The sequence below is a fragment of the Palaemon carinicauda genome, chromosome 45 (assembly GCF_036898095.1).
Source record: "Palaemon carinicauda isolate YSFRI2023 chromosome 45, ASM3689809v2, whole genome shotgun sequence".
Lineage (NCBI taxonomy): Eukaryota > Metazoa > Arthropoda > Malacostraca > Decapoda > Palaemonidae > Palaemon > Palaemon carinicauda.
In genome coordinates this window covers 19,040,109-19,065,435 of record NC_090769.1, presented here as the reverse complement: position 1 = coordinate 19,065,435, position 25,327 = coordinate 19,040,109, and the positions used below count along the sequence as shown (strand labels likewise).

At 43.6% G+C, this 25,327-nt stretch overlaps 1 protein-coding gene across 3 annotated transcripts in view; it reads right to left on the bottom strand.

The window, feature by feature from the left end:
• LOC137634769 (proton-coupled zinc antiporter SLC30A2-like) overlaps positions 1 to 25,327 on the bottom strand; it is a 138,909-nt gene that overhangs the window by 32,401 nt on the left and 81,181 nt on the right. For all 3 annotated transcript variants that reach the window (XM_068367300.1, XM_068367299.1, XM_068367298.1), the window contains exon 2: positions 3,551 to 3,697. In XM_068367300.1, coding sequence (XP_068223401.1) covers positions 3,551 to 3,697 — 147 coding nt within the window. The remainder of the gene's footprint in view (positions 1 to 3,550; positions 3,698 to 25,327) is intronic.

Here is a 25,327-nt window from a genome sequence, read left to right as displayed (position 1 = left end):
CTGGTGTGAGTTCCAGGGTATTGAAGTCCTTCACTAAAACTAAGGTACCACTTGAGCCTCTTCTCAGTCACCCAATAGGAAAGAGGGGCAACAGTGGAACAGGGTCCCTAGTCGAGGCAGATCGCTTTCTGGGGTCAGGAGGAGGACAGAGGAAGAGAGAGAAACCAACTTCTTCAATGGGATGACTGGTGTAGAGGCAACCACAGGCCTTTGCTTAGGTTGTGCAGTCACCACAGGATTCTGCTTGTCTGGAAGGATCCGCTATGGCTACCGAGACCACCTTGATAAGCCCGTCAAACCAAGATGACTGGTCTCCTACAGAAGACAGGTCCGGTGTGTCCTTGGGAAGACCTGGAGGTGGAGAACACTTCCTTGCTGGGAGTGGCATCATGACCTGCGACTGCGGGGAAGATAGGAGAGGAATCAACATCAGCTTCTTTAGACGGCTTCCTCAGGCGATCAGGGGAGATAGGTACTGTACTGTACGTTTGTATACCTATTTGGTGGATGATGAAAGCCTTCTGTGAAGGGAATGGGTCATCCACAGTTTGGTATAAACGAAATTTTGTGCAAGTGATAGTAAACAGTATGTAACTTGACCTGTGAACTTGAAAACTGATGGGGAAATTTAACACCACAGTAGTCATGTAATATTTTCTAATATGCATACGGTAGCATGAGCTATAATAATTGTCCAATATTTATACCATGCATTTATTGTCAGTACTTTGCACAAGTTTTTACATTTCTTCATGATTGGCAATCTAAAAGAATTGCAGCATATCAGTTTCTGTTTGTTAGACTTTGAATCCTGAATTTTCATGTGAATAGGTTATCATACAAACTAAATTGACATGCCACCTGTGTAGGCAACCTTTGTTTCTCTTTTTCTCATTATAGGACTTTAGGTTTTTCTTTAATTGTTCAATCTATTAAAGAATAAATGCTTATTCTTATTACCACAATCTTTTGTTCACCCCCTCAATTAACTTGTCCTTTTCCTCCGCATCAGTAATGGTCAAGCAACTTGTTATTTGTTTAATGCAAATGTTTTAAAATAGAAATCTTACTTGAGATTCTGTCAGTATAATTTCAAATACAACCTATGCACAGAAAAAGTCTTACCTGAAGTGCATACAACTTGTTGGGTCCCCTTGCTTTGATTGATTTTCTTTAAAAATTTCTGTGACCAATAATGTGGTATAGCTGGAGTGAGGTCAGTATCCCGAAGTCAGTCTGCGTGTTACATACGACCACAGTCTGCTAACCACTACAACCAATGAATTCTTCAATTTGGGGTAGCCTGCTTCAGAGGATAGTGAACCACAATCCAGTGTCCTTGAGATATCCTAACACCAGGCAACCTTGTGCTTCGCCAGGGCCAAAGGTGAGGCAGCATGCTCCGGAGCTTCTGACCTTGCCCCCACAGGTACGACCTTACTGTCCCAAAAACAGAACCAGGCACATAATCAAGAGCTGACTAAGTCCTGACTAGGCCACTGGCAACGGGAAAAGAACTACTGGCACGGAACGTGGCAGAGACGGAAGGAGAACCAGTTACTTCTCCCTCTGCAGGTCGGAGTAATGGGACAACCAAGGCCCCATACTCTGAGGCATGGGAAACAAGTCACTCCCCTGCCCATTCTTAGTCTTCCATTACATGCAAGTATGCAATGACAGCCTCGAATGGTGCCATCCTCTCTACCAAGCTGAGTGACAACTCGGTGGCAGAGAGCGGAGTGGGCGTAAATTTATCCTGGACGAAAGGGAGATGAAGTTGCCGAAGTTCTTCCATTAACCATGGAACAGAAAGTGTAAAGGGCCGTATTCTCCTGTCTGTCCCGTCTGGTTACAGACAGGCCACCAGGCCAGCCAGGGCTACCGGGTAGTCAGGACCAGGTCTGGCCCAGGGGATGTAGCCGAATGCCATTTACCCCCCTCGAGAGAGGTGATGTGGCAAGAAGCTCTATCCTTACGACTACGACTGGCTTTCAAGGACTTCTTCAACCTTTTCCTTTACTTCATCTTAGAAGTGTTAGAATCAGAGGCGGAGGATGGATAGACGGTTGAAGAAAATCCATGCATACACTTCTTCCTCTTCCTAGCCTTTGCTCCTGGCCCTCCAAGCAGAGCAGTCGACAACTGAGCAACCATCGACAACGATGCTGCTGCATGGGGTAAAACCACACAGGTTGCTCCAACAGAAGGCACAACACAAAGACACACTGTCACAGAGGAGGTAACAGGCACACTTATAAGGACCTAAGACGCCACAACAAGTGGGGCCGAAGGTACAAACACAGAGGAAGCCAGAAGCAGCCCCAGAACCCCAAGCACAAGGGTCAGGGTGACAAGCACAGGGGAAGGGTGGGAATTACTGGGGCCAACTCAGCAATCAGGGAATCTCTGGGGACAGGGGTAGCGTTTACCTTGTCCTCGGCAGCCTTCTAGCACCCACTTACAGGGGTAACACTTCCAAGCAGTGGTACCTTTTCTGATGCCCCAGGAACCATTTTCTGAGACTCGTCAGCCTTCTTGGACTTAGAGGGGGGAACCACTGGGGTCCCTGACACTGTGGGAACAACCACTCTTTTCACCACTGGCATCACTTGTGACACTTGCACAAGGGGAACCAAGGAAGAAGTGGTCTTGGGTACTAGCCCCCTCAAAACAGACATAGAAGGCCTACCTAGATGATCTAGATAAGCCCAAGACTTCCTCAGGTCAAACTCTTCAACAACTTGCAGAGCTTCCTGCCTCCAAGAGGTACAGCAAACACTAGGGGTTTCCAACACTTCAGCAAAACCTAAAAATTTTACTGAAGTAGGTCCGAGAGCTCCTAGCTCCAGCAGCTTACTCACCAGGCTGATCCAGGGGTGGTAGAACATAGCGGCAAAAAACTTCATTGAAGTCTTCTTGGGCATTGCCAAGTCAGACCCAGACGAAAGCTTTGTCTGCTTCCTCCTGTTCAAGACATAAGCCTACCACAGAATAGGAAGCCACAACCTACACTCAGTGTATGGGGATGGTTGCGAACTATAATGCCCCTACTAAATGCACAGAGGGAGTGTGGATCAGCAGCCAGTTTAGCCATAAACCAGTTGCCTTATCCACCCTTTCCCTGCAAATACAGACTTCTTGCTTTCATTCAATATTAATAATCATAATCACTTCCTGATAAGAGAAAAAAAAAATGAAAAAGTTTCAAAAGGATCTGACAATAGGCTGAAACAAAAGTGAAGGCATCCTCACCACCTGGATAACCACTCATCAATTTTCTAACGACCATCTTCAACTTGTGCTGAATTAATCTCCCCAATTAAAGGAGAGTGTTTGTATGCCATGTAGTAACACTTATGATTTACAGGTACTGTATATCATTATCAACTTTTACTTTATTGTTAAATAATTTTTCCTGCAAAGATAATTCCAAGGGTAGTTAATTTTCAGTACAAAAAACATGAAAGAATATTACTGACGGAGAAATCCACTTCAAATTACTAAAGTAACTCATGATCACCTTGAATTATTGTAAAAAAAAATTCCTTACCATGAAAAGAGTTGTTAAGCAACAGGCAACTATAAGCTTGGTCATAGCCTTCCTTGAGGCTCTGTTTCCTGGTTTAGGTGTGTGACAGTGATCAGACTGTGAACTGGCCACTGATAAGCCACCTTGTCCTGCTTCCCCATCATCATCCTGTAAAAAAACACACAAATAAAGTTTTATCTAGGAAGTGACAGAAAGTATAGAAATGTGGACAGATTTAGCCTCACCATAAAACTTTTAAAAATGTTATTTTTATTAATAAAATAAATTTTTGAATATACTTACCCGGTGATCATATAAGCTGCAACTCTGTTGCTCGACAGAAAAACCTACGGTCAAAATACGCCAGCGATCGCTATGCAGATGGGGTGTACATCAACAGCGCCATCTGTCGAGCAGGTACTTAGTACTCCAAGTAAACAAAGAACCAATTTTCTCCTCGGTCCACTGGGTCTCTATTGGGGAGGAAGGGAGGGTCCTTTAATATATGATCACCGGGTAAGTATATTCAAAAATTTATTTTATTAATAAAAATAACATTTTTCAATATTAAACTTAGCCGGTGATCATATAAGCTGATTCACACCCAGGGGGGCGGGTAGAGACCAGCATTACATGTTTACATTATTATGAGCTAAGTATTTTGTATTTCATTTTAGCAGTTATTCAAAATAACAAACATAAAATAAATAAGTACCTGGTAAGGAAGTCGACTTGAACAATTACTCTGCCTTTTTAAGTACGTCTTCCTTACGGAGCCTCGCGATCCTCTTAGGATGCTGAGCGACCCCTAGGATCTGAAGTATCAAGGGTTGCAACCCATACAACAGGACCTCATCAAAACCTCTAATCTAGGCGCTTCTCAAGAAATGACTTTGACCACCCGCCAAATCAAGTAGGATGCGAAAGGCTTCTTAGCCTTCCGGACAACCCAAAAACAATAATAAAACATTTCAAGAGAAAGATTAAAAAGGTTATGGAATTAGGGAATTGTAGTGGTTGAGCCCTCACCCACTACTGCACTCGTTGCTACGAATGGTCCCAGAGTGTAGCAGTTCTCGTAAAGAGACTGGGCATTCTTAAGATAAAAAGACGCGAACACTGATTTGCTTTTCCAATAGGTTGCGTCGATTATACTTTGCAGAGATCTATTTTGTTTAAAGGCCACGGAAGTTGCGACAGCTCTAACTTCGTGTGTCCTTACCTTCAGCAAAGCTTGGTCTTCCTCATTCAGATGGGAATGAGCTTCTCGTATTAACAGTGTGATAAAATAGGATAAAGCATTCTTTGACATAGGCAAAGATGGATTCTTAACTGAACACCATAAAGCTTCAGACGGGCCTCGTAAAGGTTTTTAAATAGAACTTAAGAGCTCTTACAGGACATAAGACTCTTTCTAGTTCATTTCCAACCATACGATAAGTTTGGAATATCGAATGATATTGGCCAAGGCCGAGAAGGCAGCTCGTGTTTGGCTAGAAAACCAAGTTGTAGAACATGTAGCCGTTTCGGATGAGAATCCGATGTTCTTGCTGAAGGCATGAATCTCACTGACTCTTTTAGCTGTGGCTAAGCATACCAGGAAAAGAGTCTTTAAGGTGAGATCTTTCAGGGAGGCTGATTGTAGCGGTTCGAACCTGTCTGACATAAAGAATCTTAGTACCACGTCTAAATTCCAACCAGGTGTAACCAAACGACGCTCCTTCGTGGTCTCAAAAGACTTAAGGAGGTCCTGTAGATCTTTATTGTTGGAAAGATCTAAGCCTCTGTGACGGAAGACTGATGCCAACATGCTTCTGTAACCCTTGATAGTGGGAGCTGAAAGAGATCGTTCTTTCCTCAGATATAAGAGGGAGTCAGCTATTTGAGTTACAGAGGTACTGGTCGAGGATACGGATACTGACTTGCACCAGTTTCGGAAGATTTCCCACTTCGATTGGTAGAATCTAAGGGTGGATGTTCTCCTTGCTCTAGCAATCGCTCTGGCTGCCTCCTTCGAAAAGCCTCTAGCTCTCGAGAGTCTTTCGATAGTCTGAAGGCAGTCAGACGAAGAGCGTGGAGGCCTTGGTGTACCTTCTTTACGCGTGGCTGACGTAGAAGGTCCACCCTTAGGGGAAGTGTTCTGGGAACGTCTACTAGCCATCGAAGTACCTCAGTGAACCATTCTCTCGCGGGCCAGAGGGAAGCAACTAGCGTCAACCTTGTCCCTTCGTGAGAGGCGAACTTCTGCAGTACCTTGTTGACAATCTTGAACGGAGGGAATGCATATAGATCTAGATGTGACCAATCTAGTAGAAAGGCATCTATATGAACTGCTGCTGGGTCCGGGATTGGTGAGCAAAATATTGGGAGCCTCTTGGTCATCGAGGTTGCGAAGAGATCTATGGTTGGCTGGCCCCAGGTGGCCCAAAGTCTCTTGCATACATCCTTGTGGAGGGTCCATTCTGTTGGAATTATTTGTCCCTTCCGACTGAGACAATCTGCCATGACATTCAAGTTGCCTTGGATGAACCTCGTTACTAGTGATATGTCTAGACCTTTTGACCAGGTGAGGAGGTCCCTTGCGATCTCGTACAATGTCAGAGAGTAGGTCCCTCCTTGCTTGGAGATGTACACCAAAGCCGTGGTGTTGTCCGAGTTCACCTCCACCACTTTGCCTTGAAGGAGAGACCTGAAGCTTTTCCAGGTCAGACGTACTGCCAGTAGCTCCTTGCAGTTGAAATGCATTGTCCTTTGACTCGAGTTCCATAATCCCGAGCATTCCCTACCGTCTAATGTCGCACCCCAGCCTACGTCCGATGCGTCCGAGAAGAGAACGTGGTTGGGAGTCTGAACAGTCAGGGGAAGACCCTCTCTAAGGTTGATATAGTCCTTTCACCAAGTCAGACCAGACTTTATCTTTCCGGAAACCGGGATCGAGACCGCTTCTAGCGTCTTGTCCTTTTTCCAGTGAAAAGCTAGATGGTATAGAAGAGGACGGAGGTGTAGTCTTCCTAGTGACACAAATTGATCCACGGATGACAGTGTCCCTACCAGACTCATCCACAGCCTGACTGGGCAGCGTTCCTTCTTCAGCATCTTCTGGATGGATAGCAGGGCTGGGGGCTGATCGTCTTGTTCAGCAACGTCCTCATCAGAGGGTTCCTCATCCGAAACTGATGAGGAAACGGCAACGGAGTGGGCAACGTCTGACTCGCTGAATCCGGTCGCACTGGTGGATGCGTGACGGAGCCGGACGCAATATCATGGAACTGCTGCACAGTCTGTGAACTGTCAACAACCATGGGTGCGCGAGGAAGTACAGCGTCAACCCGAAACTGTCTAGACTGTCTGGGTTGTGCAGTCAACACCCTACCGGGTTGCTGAGGTTGACGCACTGCGTCACAACAAGTCACCTCTGCTGGTTGTTGAACGTCCTGAACGTCAACAACCACCTCCGAGCGTCGCTTAACGTCAACGTGCGACTGGCAACCCACACTGGGTCGCATCGGTGGAGGAACCACCTCAACTGGCAGACGCGAGTAGGTTACCTCAGCGTCAACAGGGTGCACAACCGACCGGTTGGAAGGTTGTTGGCCAGAAGGAGGAACCACCTCAACTGGCAGACGCGAGTAGGTTACCTCAGCGTCAACAGGGCGCACAACCAACCGGTTGGAAGGTTGTTGGCCAGAAGGTTCTTCTCCGCATTTAAGTCCTCTATCAAGAACGCAAGCTTGGACTGCATGTCTTGCAGCAAAGCCCATTTAGGGTCTACGGGAGCAGGTGTGGCAACAGACGGGGTTAGCGACTGAGGCGGAACCATTTACCATCCCTGAAAGCCTTGTTATGTGTGACATAATAGTACAGCAAAACTTCAAAGGCTCGACAAAAATTGAGAAGTTGACCTGTAAACAACTTGGAGCGTCTCCTGGCTAGGCGCCAGGGCGAGTCTACCAGAATTGAGAAGTCTATCTGGGCAGAGGCATGAACTCCCAAGCCGAGAACTTCTCTCGTGTCCTATCAGACTCTCGCTCTATAAGCCAGTTTAAAAGAAGGGAAATCAAAGGCTGTATCCCTAAAACTCCTCCTGGTGCAAAAACCAGTCGCCTAGCCAACGTAACGCTCTCTAGGAGAGCGAGAGAGCACTAGCTTAAAAACAACGGCTTCGAAGTAGCTAGGCCTAGTGTAAGTTCTGACGTTTAGGCGAACGAGGAGCAGCAGTTACAAGATCCGGACGAAGATCCTTAAAAAATCATCATGATTTTAATTAAAGTCCATAGGAGGCTAAGCAGCTTAAGGCTCCTCTCCAAATGACAGAGTCCTCAAGGGAATATCAGTAGGAGGGAGAACAGCACTTTCTCATCTACAGGAACCTTGTCCGATAAAAGCTAGGTTATCTCAGTGAGTCTCTCAATGGTGCATTAGTAGCAGACCAGAAGGCAACGTCATGTAACTGCTTGACAGTCTGTGAACTGTCAACAACTGAACTGTCAACCACAACAGGTGCGTGAGGACATACAGTGTTCACTCGAGACTGCTTTGACTGTCTATACTGAGCAGTCAAAACAACTCTAGAATGCGGAGGTTGACGCACCGCATCAAAACAAAACAACTTAGACTGTTGTTGTACCTCGGGAACGTCAACGGAAGGTTCCGTGCGTTACTGAACGTCAACATGCGGCTGGCAGGGTACACTGGAACGCATGGGTGGCGGGACTCTCTCAGCTGGAGTGCGGCAGAAGGTCGCCTCAGCGTCCACAGGACGCACAACCGTGTTGGTTGTAGGCTAGAGGTTGGTGCAGTGTCAACCTTCTCCGCACGAAAGTCCCGCATCAATGACGTTAACTGAGACTGTATGGTCTGCAGCAAAGACCACTTAGGGTCTACAGGAGCAGGTGCAGCAACAGACGGTGTGACTGCCTGATGCGGTACCACTTTGCCTCTTAGGAGGTGAGCAGTCGTCGGAAGACTGCAGCGAGTCCGAACTGACCCAGTGGCTACAACTGGGCCGTTGGACTTGCGCGGAATGGACCGACTTGCGCTTAATAAGCTGCGAGACCTTGGTCCATGGTTTCTTACGAGAAACCTCTTCCGCAGACGAGAAATAAATGGGCTCTCTCGTCTTTGTGTGGGCGGGGCGATCTTGGGTAGATACGCCCGAAACCACGGAGGGAAACGTCTGTTCGTTGATCAAGGCCTGACGAACCCATAAGTCGTTCGACATTACTTCTCCCCTGGGCTTGGGAGCTTGCAAGAGGTCCCGGACTAGGTGAACGACAGGCACGAACAGACGAACCCTCGGACGCAACACTGTAACACTTTGCGCATATCACTTTATCACTTCGATTTTCTGTTTTGCACTTATTTCACTGAAATCGAAACTTTTACTGATTTCTACCTGAAACACGCAATTCTACCCTCATTAAAAGGTAGTAATTGCGAAATCAGTCGTATAATGCAGCTCATTAATACTAGCAAAAAACAGAAAACATATATAAAGATAAAAAAAAATCAGTGGCTGGGAAAGAGACTAAACACTAGTTCAAATAAACTACGTTTACAATCTCTCACCGCACATAGCCTGGGGACAAGAATAAAACCCTAGAAACGTTTTACCTTCTTCCCCGTACAGCGACTAGGGACGAGAGTAACTCGAGAACAACGTTACCCGCTTGAACGGAACGTTTTCTCTCCTCTCTCTCCCTCCGTCTCTATCTCTCTCTCTCTTTCTCTATTGATTTCGCACCTAAGAGAAGAGCCCAATTATATATCGTCAAAAAAACATGTTATTTGACTAAAGGAAAAAACTGAAAGGTTTTCCAAATAAAAAGTTCCTTTAAATTAGAATTTAAAACATTTAAGCTAAGAAAGAATGAACAAAACGTCAGAATCGATTTACTCTTACTGCAAAGTGAAACCGTGATACACTCTCTCTCTATCGTAACGATAGAGCGCATGTTGAACGTCCTGAACGTCAACAACTGCGTAGCATAAAAAACTAAACGTTAGTTCATCTTTGAAAACAGTACGAAGACTATCAAAGAAATTCTTTCATAAAACATTAAATTTAAAAAGTTTTAAATTCTTTAAAGGCTAAATACGATATAACGGGCTCAACGTTGATTAACTTTGGTTCCAAGTTAGGACCGCCTACTATCAGGAAAGGTCGCATATAAACAAACCATAAAAATTATCTTTATATGTTTATAATAAATGGAAAGTTAATCGAAGAGGCCTAATAAAGGCGGAGAGATATAAAATATATAGATCTATAACGTGTTAAGCAAAATTACTAAAAACCTAAACACACTTCCGTCTAAGGAAAGGGTCGGCCATTTAAAAGTGAAAGAGAGTCCATACTCTCTTTGTCACCCTAATTAAATCTATCCAAAACGAGTTCAAGTTTTGAGATGAAGATAAAACACCTGCATAGCGAAAGCTCAAAACTAGAATAGTGTACTTCACCAAATTGTGAAAACAAATCCAGTTAGTAACAGCGTATTAGTAGGTCTTGCCGGTAGCCCGACAGAGAGAAAATTGGTTCTTTGTTTACTTGGAGTACTAAGTACCTGCTCGACAGATGGCGCTGTTGATGTACACCCCCATCTGCATAGCGATCGCTGGCGTATTTTGACCGTAGGTTTTTCTGTCGAGCAACAGAGTTGCAGCTTATATGATCACCGGCTAAGTTTAATATTGAAAAAATAAGAATATTACTCAATGCTGAGCTATAAAGTCTAATAAAAAATAATAATTTCTGAACCTGTTGTATATCATATCTTTAACAAAGAGTGGATAAATATTCTTTAAAACATATCAATAAGGTTTTGAACTGACAGGAAATTCCCTTAGCCTTTTTAATTTAGTATAAAATGGGTAATTCTATAAAAATTTGAAAAATAAAATTCAGAATGAAGAATATCATAAATGTATTGGAAGAACCCAAGATAAAGCCTTTATGGAGTGCAGAAAAAGACCATAGAGAGTGGTTTTATGCAAATAATATTGTGAAAACAGCAAAGTCTGGGGAAGATATCTTAAAAATGTTTCACAAATGGAATTTTTGAATTCTCAGGTATAGGAGTGGAGTCAGTGCTGTGCATCAAATGTAATGGATGGTTTCATAATAGATCTTAAGTACTGTACTTGGAAATATACATTGGGAATGAAAATTCTGTAAATGCAACACCTAGACAATTTGTGACTCCTACCAATTTTGACCAGCAGATACATTCTGTTTAATAGAGGCTGATTTGCCTACAGCAAATTCTTTGTGTACTCTCACTCTTGAGGGTCCAGCGTCTTGCACCTCCAAGGAGTTGAGTCCTTCAGATCCACAGAAAGTATGAAGTCTTCCTCTCCGGTGGAACTCAGCACAGACCATACAGTTTCCATCTTGAACCTCGTTTCACAAATACTCAATCAGTCGTGAAAGACCTATGGAGGAGGGAGTCTTGAAGAGACATTTCAGGATGGTGTTCGCCCACAAGTTCGAGACTTGATGGGCAAGAAATTTGATGGTGCAGGTGCCGGAGAGAAGGAAAGTTTCCATAGCTTTCCTGATATGTTCCTTGGAAAAATCGTCGATCCGTACCAGGATTCCCAATGTCCCCAACCAAAGATCAAGCCACGAAGTAGCCTGCAAGGTATACTTCGTGACCTTTTCCTAGTTGAGGATCTCAGCTACCAAGAAAGAGACCTGATGGCTGGAAAGCCTCTCAAGAGAGACCCCATTGGAGAGTTCTCCCAGAGAGTGGAGGAGTGGAAGAGCTGGAGGAGGCTCGTCCAAGACCTCAAAATATCTCCTCTGCTGGACACGAGGAGGTGGGAGGAGCTTGAACGTTGAGAGGAAGAGAGATCGGAGAGCTGCTGGGCGATCTTTGCCAGGGCACTCTTTAGCCCTTGAGACCAGAGCAAGGTTGCACTGGTCTTTGAAGGCATCTGAGTGCCAAAGACACAATCTAAGTACATGTTTTTGCCCTCTCGTGGGGGTATTTCTGGGTCGGTAAACCTATTGAGAACCCTGATGAGAGTCAGGACTTGCCAGAAGGCATGTTCTGACTCTCTTTGCTCCCCGTCTCAAGTGGGACTGGCAGAGAAGTCTCCTTCTTCCAACCAAGAGAGCTCCTCTTCGGGTGGGTCGTGAACATCCCTAAAGTGACTGGTGGTTCCTGCATGCCCGGAGGTCCTCCAAGAGGACTTAGACAATTTTAGAGTTTTAGAGTCCTCTGATTCCTTCCGGGGAAGGAGACAGAACTCTAGCATCGAAGGCCGGTTGGAGTTGTCCTTCCTGACTTCCGCCGGAGGTGGAGAGATCTCCGAGCGAGGAGAACATTTCTCCGAAGGTGGAAGGGAGGAAATCCATCCCTCGCGAGGCTCCCTCGGCAGAGGCGAGAGAGGAAAGCGTCCAGAAGGAGAGTACAGAAGGACAGTCCTCAACGGCCTAAGAGGAGTCAGTTTCACCCTAGATGTTACCGCATCCGAGACTCCTCTTTACCTCTTCAGGGGAGAAGAAGCCGAGGCTCTTTGCAGGAGCTCTGCACGTGCCGTCGGATGTTGCGAGGTCTCAGAAGAGCGAGAAGAAAAAGAAGACCCGAAGACTTGCACAACTGCTCTAACCATGGCCCTGAACCAAGGCTGCTTGCTGACGGTGGCACTGTCAGAAAGCCCTCCTGAAGAGAAAGGGATAGAATGTTCCTTGTGAGGAGTCTCGACAGATGGCTGATGCGGTGGGTCCGCCTTCAAAGATGGGATCTTCGGTATCTTGAACACTTATGTGAAGTCCCTTCTCTCTTTCCCCGGCAGTCACGCTGTAATGCGTTTGAGGGGAGGGAAATAGGGCGCGGTGACCTGTCAAAACACCTACCTTTTTGTTCCTTTTGACTGCAAGATTTTCTTCAAGTCAGAGAAACCTGTTTCACTATCTTACGAAAATGCGCAGGAGAGTGCTAGCGCGTCGGTGAGCGCTTATGCGCGAGAAAACGCTGGTGCGTTGGAGATCGCTGGCAAGCCGGGAAGTGCTGGTGCGTTGGAGATTGCTGGAAAGCCGGGAAGTGCTGAAGCAGAGGAGAGCGCTTGCGATCTGGAGAGCATAGACGCGCAGGAGAGCATTGGCGAGCTGTCGAGCACTGACGTGTAGGAGAGTGTAGATGCACAGGAGAGCGCTGTCGAGCTGGGGAGCTCAGGTACGCTGGTGAGCGTTGGTGTGCTGGCGAGCTGGCAAACGCTGATATTTGGAAAGGCGCGAATGCGCTGAAGAGTGCCAGCGTTCAGGAGATCGCTGATGCGCTGGAGAGCAGCTCAGGTACGCTGGCGAGCTGCAAACGCTGATATTTGGAAAGGCGGGAATGCGCTGAAGAGCGCCGGCACTCAGGACATCGCAGATGCGCTGGAGAGCGTTGACGTGCTGGTGAGCGCTGGTGCACTGCTGAGCGTTGGCACACAGTGGAAGGTCTAGGATGCTACGTAGGGCAGCACGTTCGCGAGGGCGAGTGACGTTTGGACACATCGCAGGCAGGCAGGTGTGGAACAGGAGTCAGGAACGGAGAAGGCAAGTCAGAAGGTCAGCGAGATGCATTAGATCGACGCGGTGGATGGTCAGGAACATGGATGTGCCCTTTGGAAGGGCAAATATCCTTCAAAGGAGATTAAGCAAGATCCACAGAAGAGTCCAAGGCTGAAGTCCGAGGACTTAGCAGCAGTGTTATCAGGAGTAGATTCAGGAGAGGGTGAAGGTCGAGGTCCAGAAGACGACGGAAGTGAAGGCTCCTCTGCAGGGGAAGGCTGTAAAGACGAGGTTGAAGAGCCGAAGAGGCGCCTTTTCACCGATGATGAAGGACATCTCTAAGGCAAAGTGGAGGGCGACCTCTGCAAGATCGTTGATGCCTTCTGGGGGCCGGGGGGCCAGCAAGCTGACCTTTAGAAGCAGCATTCCTCTGCAGCAGAGTCTCTATGAGTGAACTCCTCCTCCGAGGAGAAACACCCGCAGGAGACACACACGAAAAACTTTCAAAAATTAACTTTATTTCCGTCACAAATAAATAGTTAATATAATGTACCCTACTACTGTATATCCTATGGTAATGAGGGCCAACCAGTGGGAACCAACAGTTTTGGGTGGGAAAAATTTACTGGGGAATCGATAAATAATGGTAAAACTAACCTTTCCTTCTCTACACATTATTCTCTGGGACTCATAATAAAACCACAATAAATTGCACAAAATATGGGGGATCCTCTTCCCTTGAAATATCCATTTCACTCTTTTGTTTACATTTTAGAAGTCGACGTATTTGCTCCCGTTCATGCATAGCTTGTTTCGCAATAACGACTTTATACTTCCGGCACACAAGCCCTCTTCCACTTTCTTTCTTCCACGGAATTACTCCCGTTCGTTCATTTGTAAGTAGCTCCTCCTATTTTCCCCCAACCATACAATTAGCTCCTCTTTCCTTCCCCCAACCATATGACAAAGTTTACCATATTTGGTCATGTATGTATGCTTGAGTGTGACATGTGCAGTTCTGTGACACACCATATTTTCTTAGGACAACACTTCCATTCCTTTGTAGCTGTGTTACGTGTCGGGTATGCGTATTGGAGCCCAACGTAACAAAGTGTAATAGTTGATTAACGGTGATTATCACGGTACCCCTGGTGCAGTGAATCATTTTTTTAAAAGCTCATTGTGTTATCCCTCAAAGGTTAAAGTGTCCCACGTGCAATTCTGGCATGGGTTTATTTATGATTTCCTTTATCATAATTTAATGATTTATTTCTGATTTACTTTTAGTTTGTGACCTGGGAAGGGGGGGTCCAGGGGCTTAACCCTGGGGCTAGACCTATCAACTGGGAACTACTAGGTTAGGGTAGGTGAGTTTATTAGGTTCTGTGGCCTTTTACAAATCTCAAAAGTGTTAGATAGTCATGTTTTGTCCTGTTTTTATACAAACAAAGTCCCAGGTTCCCACCTGTGTCTGTCGGGAAGGGGGCAGGTCCATAACAGTAGAACGGGTTATTTTCAGTGGAAATAAAGGTACAATTCATTGAAAGCTAACTCTAGTAGTGCAAAAATACACTACTTGCCAGAACAGAGGTACAAGGAGACATGTTAACTTGTGAGCGAAGATCATGGCCGAGTAATGACCCACAAGTGAATAAATAGAATTTCGTTCTATGTAAATAAGTTCAAGATTGGATGACGATGGATAAAGTTAAGGGACTCCCATTTTTGGGGTATATGTAGTTGCTTGGGATTGTCGTAAATGTTCATATTACTTGTCAGATCAATTTTGTTTATGGGAAAAATTTTATTTATCTTCCTCTGAAATACTGTATGAAGCTCGCCTAACAATTTATATAATATTGCGATTTATTCTTAACTTGACAAGAGTAAACCGTGGGGCTAAGTCTGTGACCTGGGAAATACTAGGTTAGGTTAGGTGGGTTTGTTAGGTTCTATGGCCTTTTACAAATCTCAAAAGTGTTAAATAATCATGTTTTGTCCTATTTTTAAACACCCAAAGTCCCAGACTCCCACCTATGTCCGTCGGGAAGGGAGGGGTCTATAACGGTAGAACGGGTTATTTGCAGTGGAAATAGAGGTCCAATTCACTGAAAGCCCACTATTTACTGTAGAAAAATGTTATTTTGATAATAAAATGAATTTTTTAATATACTTACCCGGTGATTATAATAGCTGCAACTCTGTTGCTCGACAGAAAAACTCTACGTAAAAATTCGCCAGCGATCGCTACACAGGTAGGGGGTGTACTCAACAGCGCCATCTGTCGTTCAGATACCCATTACTCATTGTAAACAAAGAACTCAATTTTCTCCTCGGTCCACTGTGTCTCTATTGGGGAGGAAGGGAGGGTCCTTTAATTTATAATCACCGGGTAAGTATATTCAAAAATTTATTTTATTATCAAAATAACATTTTTCAATATTTAACTTAGCCGGTGATTATAATAGCTGATTCACACCCAAGGGGATGGGTAGAGACCAGCAAAATATGTTTACATCATATGAGCTAAGAATTTTTATTTCATTTTAGAAGTTATCAAAATAACTAAACAAAATAAATAGGTACATGGTAAGGAAGTCGACTTGAACAATTACTCTGCCTTTTTAAGTACGTCTTCCTTACGGAGCCTCGCGATCCTCTTAGGATGCTGAGCGACCCCTAGGAGCTGAAGTATCAAGGGTTGCAACCCATACAACAGGACCTCATCAAAACCTCTAATCTAGGCGCTTCTCAAGAAATGACTTTGACCACCCGCCAAATCAACTAGGATGCGAAAGGCTTCTTAGCCTTCCGGACAACCCAAAAACAACAATAAAAACATTTCAAGAGAAAGATTAAAAAGGTTATGGAATTAGGGAATTGTAGTGGTTGAGCCCTCACCCACTACTGCACTCGTTGCTACGAATGGTCCCAAAGTGTAGCAGTTCTCGTAAAGAGACTGGACATTTTTAAGATAAAAAGACGCGAACACTGACTTGCTTTTCCAATAGGTTGCGTCGATTATACTTCGCAGAGATCTATTTTGTTTAAAGGCCACGGAAGTTGCGACAGCTCAAACTTCGTGTGTCCTTACCTTCAGCAAAGCTTGGTCTTCCTCATTCAGATGGGAATGAGCTTCTCGTATTAACAGTCTGATAAACTAGGATAAAGCATTCTTTGACATAGGCAAAGATGGTTTCTTAACTGAACACCATAAAGCTTCAGACGGGCCTCGTAAAGGTTTAGTTCGTTTTAAATAGAACTTAAGAGCTCTTACAGGACATAAGACTCTTTCTAGTTCATTTCCAACCATACGATAAGCTTGGAATATCGAACGATTTTGGCCAAGGTCGAGAAGGCAGCTCGTTTTTGGTTAGAAAACCAAGTTGTAGACAACATGTAGCCGTTTCGGATGAGAATCCGATGTTCTTGCTGAAGGCATGAATCTCACTGACTCTTTTAGCTGTGGCTAAGCATACCAGGAAAAGAGTCTTTAAGGTGAAATCTTTCAGGGAGGCTGATTGTAGCGGCTCGAACCTGTCTGACATAAGGAATCTTAGTACCACGTCTAAATTCCAACCAGGTGTAACCAAACGACGCTCCTTCGTGGTCTCAAAAGACTTAAGGAGGTCCTGTAGATCTTTATTGTTGGAAAGATCTAAGCCTCTGTGACGGAAGACTGATGCCAACATGCTTCTGTAACCCTTGATAGTGGGAGCTGAAAGAGATCGTTCTTTCCTCAGATATAAGAGGAAGTCAGCTATTTGAGTTACAGAGGTACTGGTCGAGGATACGGATACTGACTTGCACCAGTTTCGGAAGATTTCCCACTTCGATTGGTAGACTCTAAGGGTGGATGTTCTCCTTGCTCTAGCAATCGCTCTGGCTGCCTCCTTCGAAAAGCCTCTAGCTCTCGAGAGTCTTTCGATAGTCTGAAGGCAGTCAGACGAAGAGCGTGGAGGCCTTGGTGTACCTTCTTTACGTGTGGCTGACGTAGAAGGTCCACCCTTAGGGGAAGTGTTCTGGGAACGTATACTAGCCATCGAAGTACCTCAGTGAACCATTCTCTCGCGGGCCAGAGGGGAGCAACTAGCGTCAACCTTGTCCCTTCGTGAGAGGCGAACTTCTGCAGTACCTTGTTGACAATCTTGAACGGAGGGAATGCATATAGATCTAGATGTGACCAATCTAGGAGAAAGGCATCTATATGAACTGCTGCTGGGTCCGGGATTGGAGAGCAAAATATTGGGAGCCTCTTGGTCATCGAGGTTGCGAAGAGATCTATGGTTGGCTTGCCCCAGGTGGCCCAAAGTCTCTTGCATACATCCTTGTGGAGGGTCCAATCTGTTGGAATTATTTGTCCCTTCCGACTGAGACAATCTGCCATGACATTCAAGTTGCCTTGGATGAACCTCGTTACTAGTGATATGTTTAGACCTTTTGACCAGGTGAGGAGGTCCCTTGCGATCTCGTACAACGTCAGAGAGTAGGTCCCTCCTTGCTTGGAGATGTACGCCAAAGCCGTGGTGTTGTCCGAGTTCACCTCCACCACTTTGCCTTGAAGGAGAGACCTGAAGCTTTTCCAGGCCAGACGTACTGCCAGTAGCTCCTTGCAGTTGAAATGCATTGTCCTTTGACTCGAGTTCCATATCCCCGAGCATTCCCGACCGTCTAATGTCGCACCCCAGCCTACATCCGATGCGTCCGAGAAGAGAACGTGGTTGGGAGTCTGAACAGCCAGGGGAAGACCCTCTTTTAGGTTGATATTGTCCTTTCACCAAGTCAGACAAGACTTTATCTTTTCGGAAACCGGGATCGAGACCGCTTCTAGCGTCTTGTCCTTTTTCCAGTGAAAAGCTAGATGGTATTGAAGAGGACGGAGGTGTAGTCTTCCTAGTGACACAAATTGATCCACGGATGACAGTGTCCCTACCAGACTCATCCACAGCCTGACTGAGCAGCGTTCCTTCTTCAGCATCTTCTGGATGGATAGCAGGGCTGGGGGCTGATCGTCTTGTTGTTCAGCAACGTCCTCATCAGAGGGTTCCTCATCCGAAACTGATGAGGAAACGGCAACGGAGTGGGCAACGTCTGGCTCGCTGAATCCGGTCGCACTGGTGGATGAGTGACGGAGCCGGACGCAAAATCATGGAACTGCTGCACAGTCTGTGAACTGTCAACAACCATGAGTGCGCGAGGAAGCACAGCGTCAACCCGAGACTGTCTAGACCGTCTGGGTTGTGCAGTCAACACCCTACCGGGTTGCTGAGGTTGACGCACTGCGTCAAAACAAGTCACCTCTGCTGGTTGTTGAACGTCCTGAACGTCAACAACCACCTCCGAGCGTCGCTTAATGTCAACGTGCGGCTGGCAACCCACACTGGGTCGCATCGGTGGAGTAACCACCTCAACTGGCAGACGCGAGTAGGTTACCTCAGCGTCAACAGGGCGCACAACCAACCGGTTGGAAGGTTGTTGGCCAGAAGGTTCTTCTCCGCATTCAAGTCCTCTATCAAGGACGCAAGCTTGGACTGCATGTCTTGCAGCAAAGCCCATTTAGGGTCTACGGGAGCAGGTGTGGCAACAGACGGGGTTAGCGACTGAGGCGAACCGTTTACCATCCCTGAAAGCCTTGTTATGCGTGACGTAATAGTACAGCAAAACTTCAAAGGCTCGACAACAGCTGTGAAGTTGACCTGTAAACAACTTGAAGCGTCTCCTGGCTAGGCGCCAGGGAGAGTCTACCAGAATTGAGAAGTCTATCTGGGCAGAGGCATGAACTCCCAAGCCGAGAACTTCTCTCGTGTCATATCAGACTCTCGCTCTATAAACCAGTTTAAAAGAAGGGAAAGCAAAGGCTGTATCCCCCAAACTCCTCCAGGTGAAAAACCAGTCGCCTAGCCAACGTAACGCTCTCTAGGAGAGCGAGAGAGCACTAGCTTAAAAACAACGGCTTCGAAGTAGCTAGGCCTAGTGTAAGCTCTGACGTTTAGGCGAACGAGGAGCAGCAGTTACAAAAAGATCCGGACGAAGATCCTTAAAAAAAATCATCATGATTTAATTAAAGTCCATAGGAGGCTAAGCAGCTTTAGGCTCCTCTCCATCTGACAGAGTCCTCAAGGGAATATCAGTAGGAGGGAGAACAGCAACTTCCTCATCTACAGGAACCTTGTCCGATAAAAGCTGAGTCTCTTACTGGTGCATTAGTAGCGGACCAGAACGCAACGTCATGTAACTGCTTGACAGTCTGTGACTGTCAACAACAGAACTGTCAACCACAACAGGTGCGTGAGGACGCACAGCGTCCACTCGAGACTGCTTTGACTGCCTAGACTGAGCAGTCAAAACAACTCTAGAATGCGGAGGTTGACGCACAGCGTCAAAACAAGTCAACTCCGATTGTTAGTGAACGTCTTGAACGTCAACAGGAGCATCAGCCAGTGGCCTAACGTCCAAATGCGGCTGAAAGACCACACGAGACCGCATCGAGTGTGGTTCTAAACAACCTGACTGACTTGACTAAGCTACGCCAACGTCAACAGTAAGCACAAAGGAACGTTAGGTTGGCTGAAAGCCAGGATATCGATGAGATAAACGGCTAGACTCAACGGACTAATCGGCAGAATAGTCTTCCATAAGGGAGGCAAGCATATACTGCATGTTTTGCCATACATCCCCTTAAGGATCAACGGAAATGGTTGTGGTAATAGACGAGGGTAACGTCTGTGACCGCAACACTTTGCCTACAAAAAAAGACTCTCGGAGTCTGTGTTACGCTTTTGTTAGGCGGCGAGCAGTTATCCGATGACTGCATAGGGTCAGAGCTGTCCTAATGGCTGTAACCAGGACGCTGGACCTGTCCTGAAAGGACTGACTTTCGCTTAAGGGCTCCGAAACCTTGTGACAGGTTTCTTATGCGAAAAGCCTACGGATGGCGAGGAGAAACAACGTCTCTCTCGTCTTATGGTAGGGGAGATCTTGGTAAGATACACCCGATACCATAGAGGGAAAACGTCTGTTCGTTGGTCAAGGCCTCTCGAACCCATAAGTCGTTTGACATTACTTCTCCCCTCGGCTTGGGAGCTTGTAAGAGGTCCCGGACTAGGTGAACGACAGGCACGAACAGACGAACCCTCGGACGCAACACTGTAACACTTTGCGCCTCGGACGCAACACTGTAACACTTTGCGCATATCACTTTATCACTTCGATTTTCTGTTTTTGCACTTATTTCTACCTGAAACACGCAATTCTACCCTTCATTAAAAGGTAGTAATTACGAAATTAGTCGTATAATGCAAGCTCATAATACCAGCAAAAAACAGAAAACATATTTTAAGATAAAAAGAAAAATCAGTGGCTGGGAAAGAGACTAAACACTAGTTCATATAACTACGTTTTCAATCTCTCACCGCACATAGCCTGGGGACGAGAATAAAAACCTAAAAACGTTTTATCCTTCCTCCCCGTACAGCGACTAGGGACGTGAGTAACACGAGAACAACGTTACCCGCTTGAACGGAACGTTTTCTCTCCTCTCTCTCCCTCCGTCTCTATCTCTCTCTCTCTTTCTCTCTTGATTTCGCACCTAAGAGAAGAGCCCAATTATATATCGTCAAAAAAAAACATGTTATTTGACTAAAGGAAAAAAACTGAAAGGTTTTTCAAATAAAAAGTTCCTTTAAATTAGAATTTAAAACATTTAAGCTAAGAAAGAATGAACAAAACGTCAGAATCAATTTACTCTTACTGCAAAGTGAAACCGTGATACACTCTCTCTCTATCGTAACAATAGAGCGCATGTTGAACGTCCTGAACGTCAACAACCGCGTAGCATAAAAAACTAAACATTAGTTCATCTTTGAAAACAGTACGAAGACTATCAAAGAAATTCTTTCATAAAAAATTACATTTAAAAAGTTTTAAATCCTTAGCTCTTTAAAAGCTAAAGACGATATAAAGGGCTCAACGTTGATTAACTTCGGTTTCCAAGTTAGGACCGCCTACTCTCAGGAAAGTTCTATATAAACAAAGCATTAAAATTTATTTTCATATGTTTATAAAATGGAAAGTTAATCGAAGAGGCCTAATAAAGGCGGAGAGATATAAAATATATATAGGAAAATCTATAACGTGATAAGATAATTACTAAAAGCCTAAACACACTTCCGTCTAAGGGAAGGGTCGGCCATTTAAAAGTGAAAGAAAGTCCATACTCTCTTTGTCACCATAATTAAATCTATCCAAAACGAGTTCAAGTTTTAAGATGAAGATAAAACACCTGCATAGCGAAAGCTCAAAACTAGAATAGTGTACTTCACCAAATAGTTGTGAAAACAAATCCAGTTAGCAACAGCGAATTAGTAGGTCTTGCCGGTAGCCCGACAGAGAGATAATTGAGTTCTTTGTTTACAATGAGTAATGGGTATCTGAACGACAGATGGCGCTGTTGAGTACACCCCCTACCTGTGTAGCGATCGCTGGCGAATTTTTACGTAGAGTTTTTCTGTCGAGCAACAGAGTTGCAGCTATTATAATCACCGGCTAAGTTAAATATTGAAAAAGCTCTTTTTCCTATTAGAAATGTCTTACCGTATTGTTCTATAATTTTACCCCACCAAAATACTTGCCCAAGCAACTAACTCTAGTAGCACAACATACACGACTTGCCAGAACAGCGGTACAAGACGACAATGTTAAATTTTGAGCGAAGTTCAAGGCCAAGTAATGACCCACAAATGAATAAATAGAATTCGTTCGGCGTAAATATGCTTAAGATTGGATGACGATGGATAAGGTTAAAGGACTGTATGTAGTTGCTTGGGATTGTTGTAAATGCTCATATTACTAGTCAGATCAATTTTCTTTATGGGAAATATTTTATTCATCTTTGTCTGAAATACTGTATGAAGCTAGCCTAACAATTTACAAAATATTATGATTTAGTATCAACTTGCCAGGAGTAAACCTCGTGGGAAGCAAACATAGGGTTGAGACATAATCTTAGGATAAGGGAATGATACGGTAATCTAAGGGGAGTTGTAAGGGATTAAAACCCCCCGCTAGATTAGAAAATGGGTATTAAGTTAGGTTAGATGGGGCTCCTTAGGTTTGATGTTGTTTTTGTGTTAGTTTCCCTTTTGACCCAAAACGTGCTATGCGTCAATTTTATTGACGTATTATAAGCTGTCAAAGGACGATGTCAATATTAGTGATGCTTCATTTTTCAAATATCCCGGGATTCAGTCTCGGACCTCCTGAGACTAGCTCAGTGACGTAGATATATTCTTTAACCAACTGGCTTTCAGCTGGAGGAAAGACTTGCCAGAAATTACATGGTTTAACATACAATAAAAGGGAAAAGGTAACGTCAATTTCAGGAGGTGGGCAGAGCTATTGATGTATGTTTATGTGTTAGAAGAAAGAATGTTTTACATTTCCGACATATTATATTATTATTTTCTGTTTTTATTTATTAGAATGGTCTTTCATGATGATGATAATAATGAGTCTTCATCATATACTAGTGACCTTGACATTGATTGTGAAATATCAAATAATGAAAGTGACAATTGTCCAAAAGCAATCAGTAAAATTTATGGGTACGAACGAATATGCCTGAAAAGGGCTCTGAAAAGGATGTATAACACAAAATTGAAGTCTTTAAATATGTAGTTTAAAATATGAATGGTTTTATATATAATTTTTCACATATGCTTATGCCTTTTTTTCTTGTTTCATAAGGTAGGTAATAAGAGTGTTGGACAGAGTGGGGCGTATGCAAATACACACTTACGAATACACGTATAAACACATCCATTCAACAAACAATTATTAACTGTACTGTATGTTTACTATAAATTTTCTTATGATCGTTCACTAAAATTGCTAACATTCTGACATGAAAAAAATTAAAATGCACCAAAACCTATTTTATCAAGACATCAAAAATAAAATTCTTTATAGGTGTTTATCATTTTTTTCCTAAATATATTCCTTACACTTCTGTGAGATTTAATCATTAGTTATCTCCATTTTAAGGACATTCTTTTGATAAATAAATATTGGTTTATTTAATTAGTAATAAATGAGAAAACATCACTTTTATGATAAAATCGCGAAACTCATGATACAGCCGTTGTCCTTTAGTCATAACTATTGACATTTTGGCATTATTGTAGTGTATTACAGGGCAATGTAACCTAGGAAAAAAACTACTTTATCTTATAGAAAAAATTATGCTCTCTACGAAAATGACACTCGTTCCCGTCGCAAATGAATAGTTTCAGAATTATATATATCTATATCCTATGATAATGGGGGGCCCCCAGTGGGAACTCGGGGTTTTGGGTGGGGAAAACATACTGGAGAAACGATATATAATCGTAAAACAAGCCTTTTCTTCTCTATACACTACCTTCTTGAATGTATAATAAACAGAGGAAAATACAAAACAGTATAGTTGGATAAACTTTGGAAGAGCCGTTGCAAAGACAATGTCTCATGAAAAAATACAGTAACCAGTGCTGCCAACGTGTAATGTAGATCAAATGTTAACTTATCATGCTAACATTAGCAGTGTTTTTCTTTTAATTTTTCTCATTCTAGTACGTACGTTTGTACATAGCAACTTTCGACTTTCTGCGCAAAAACCCAGCCTCCCTGCGCACAGACTTTTCCTCCACCAATAAGATTTCTTCTTCTCTAATCCTGAAATGTAACTGTTCGTCTCTCTACCAGCTCTGTTCAAGTCTATTACTTGATTAGCTATGTAATACCCTCGTATACATATTACGTTTGACCCCAGTATTACTGATTATATTATCTGATACCTTATAAAATCACCTCATTTTATATACCCATCAAATATTATTTATCATACATTCCATTTTATCTTCATATATTACTTTTATACATTTTGTTATTACCTTGTCACTCCCAGATTTCACATAAATACTTGCTCTAAACATGTTTCCCATTCTGTTCATTCATGTTTACTCTCTAGACTCTGTTAACCAATCACGAAGCCATACATATGTAAAGTTTGCACAGGGGGGTTAATATTTCCCTACCCGGCCCCCCCTTCCAACAAGCCCTTTTCCGTGGAAACCTTTGCCCAAGTCCCGTCTTTGTTTGTTCAAGTATCATCTTTTGCGTATTTTACGATCTACGTATTAGAAAATTGTAACCACCTCAGTAATCCATACTTGAAACTATTTTGGTGTATACCAATGTTGATAAATTTCTTAAATCACGTAATGTAATATACCAACTTTTACAGTGTTCCAAGTGCAGTACTAATCTAAGGCAAAACACTTAAGGCACCACAGACTCAGTCACAACACCCCCATGACCCCTAAGTTACGACGTCACGGTCATAAAAGTAAGTCATTAATTTCTTTAACTTTAATGTGTTAGTTTTATTATATTTTGTTAGAGAGCGAAGCTCAGCATTACCAACTGCCAATGCATACGAGGGTGATGTTTTATTTTCCTATGATCGTAAGTGAGGAACAAGAACCATTATATTTAACGTTGATGATGTTAGCGTGCGGAGCTCAACATTACTGCTTGCCAGTATATACGAGCTTGATGTTTTATTTTCATGCGAGCGAAGTGAGCTAATGGCGAAACAAGAACCATTATATACAATGTTATCGTAACAGTACTAACATTACCGTAACATGAGTGAAGTGATATAACAAAGGGCATCATATTGGGTTTGTGACCTGGGAACTTCTAGGTTAGGTTAGGTGGGTTTGTTAGATTCTGTACCCTTTTTGTACTTTTTTATATATTGTGTAAAGGGTATATGGAAAAATTCTTTAAAATACACACGATAATAATACCGTATCATTGCTAACGTTAGTAATTCCACCGTAACGTTGGTAACGTTGCTAATGTTACCGTTCGCAGTACATACATGAGTTAAGTGACACCGAATTTGAACAAGTCATTATAAGTATTTTAACAGAATATATATAATAAAAGACATTATATTTAATCATTTTAACAGAAAATATGTTTTCCTGTAGAAAATAACGTGATTTAACTGTTTTTCACCTTCATTTCATCCGTAATAACAGCACAACTTAAAGTTACTTGAATTGGTTGATCTGTATGATTGCAGTTGAAATGATGGTCAAATTCTGTTAAATCACGATATTTACAATAGGAAAACATATATTATCTGTTCGAAATCACACCCCGTAATACAAATTTACTGAAATTTTACACTCGGTATATCTAACCAACAATACAGGCAACTAATTTTCTATGTGAGCAGTAGGAGTGGT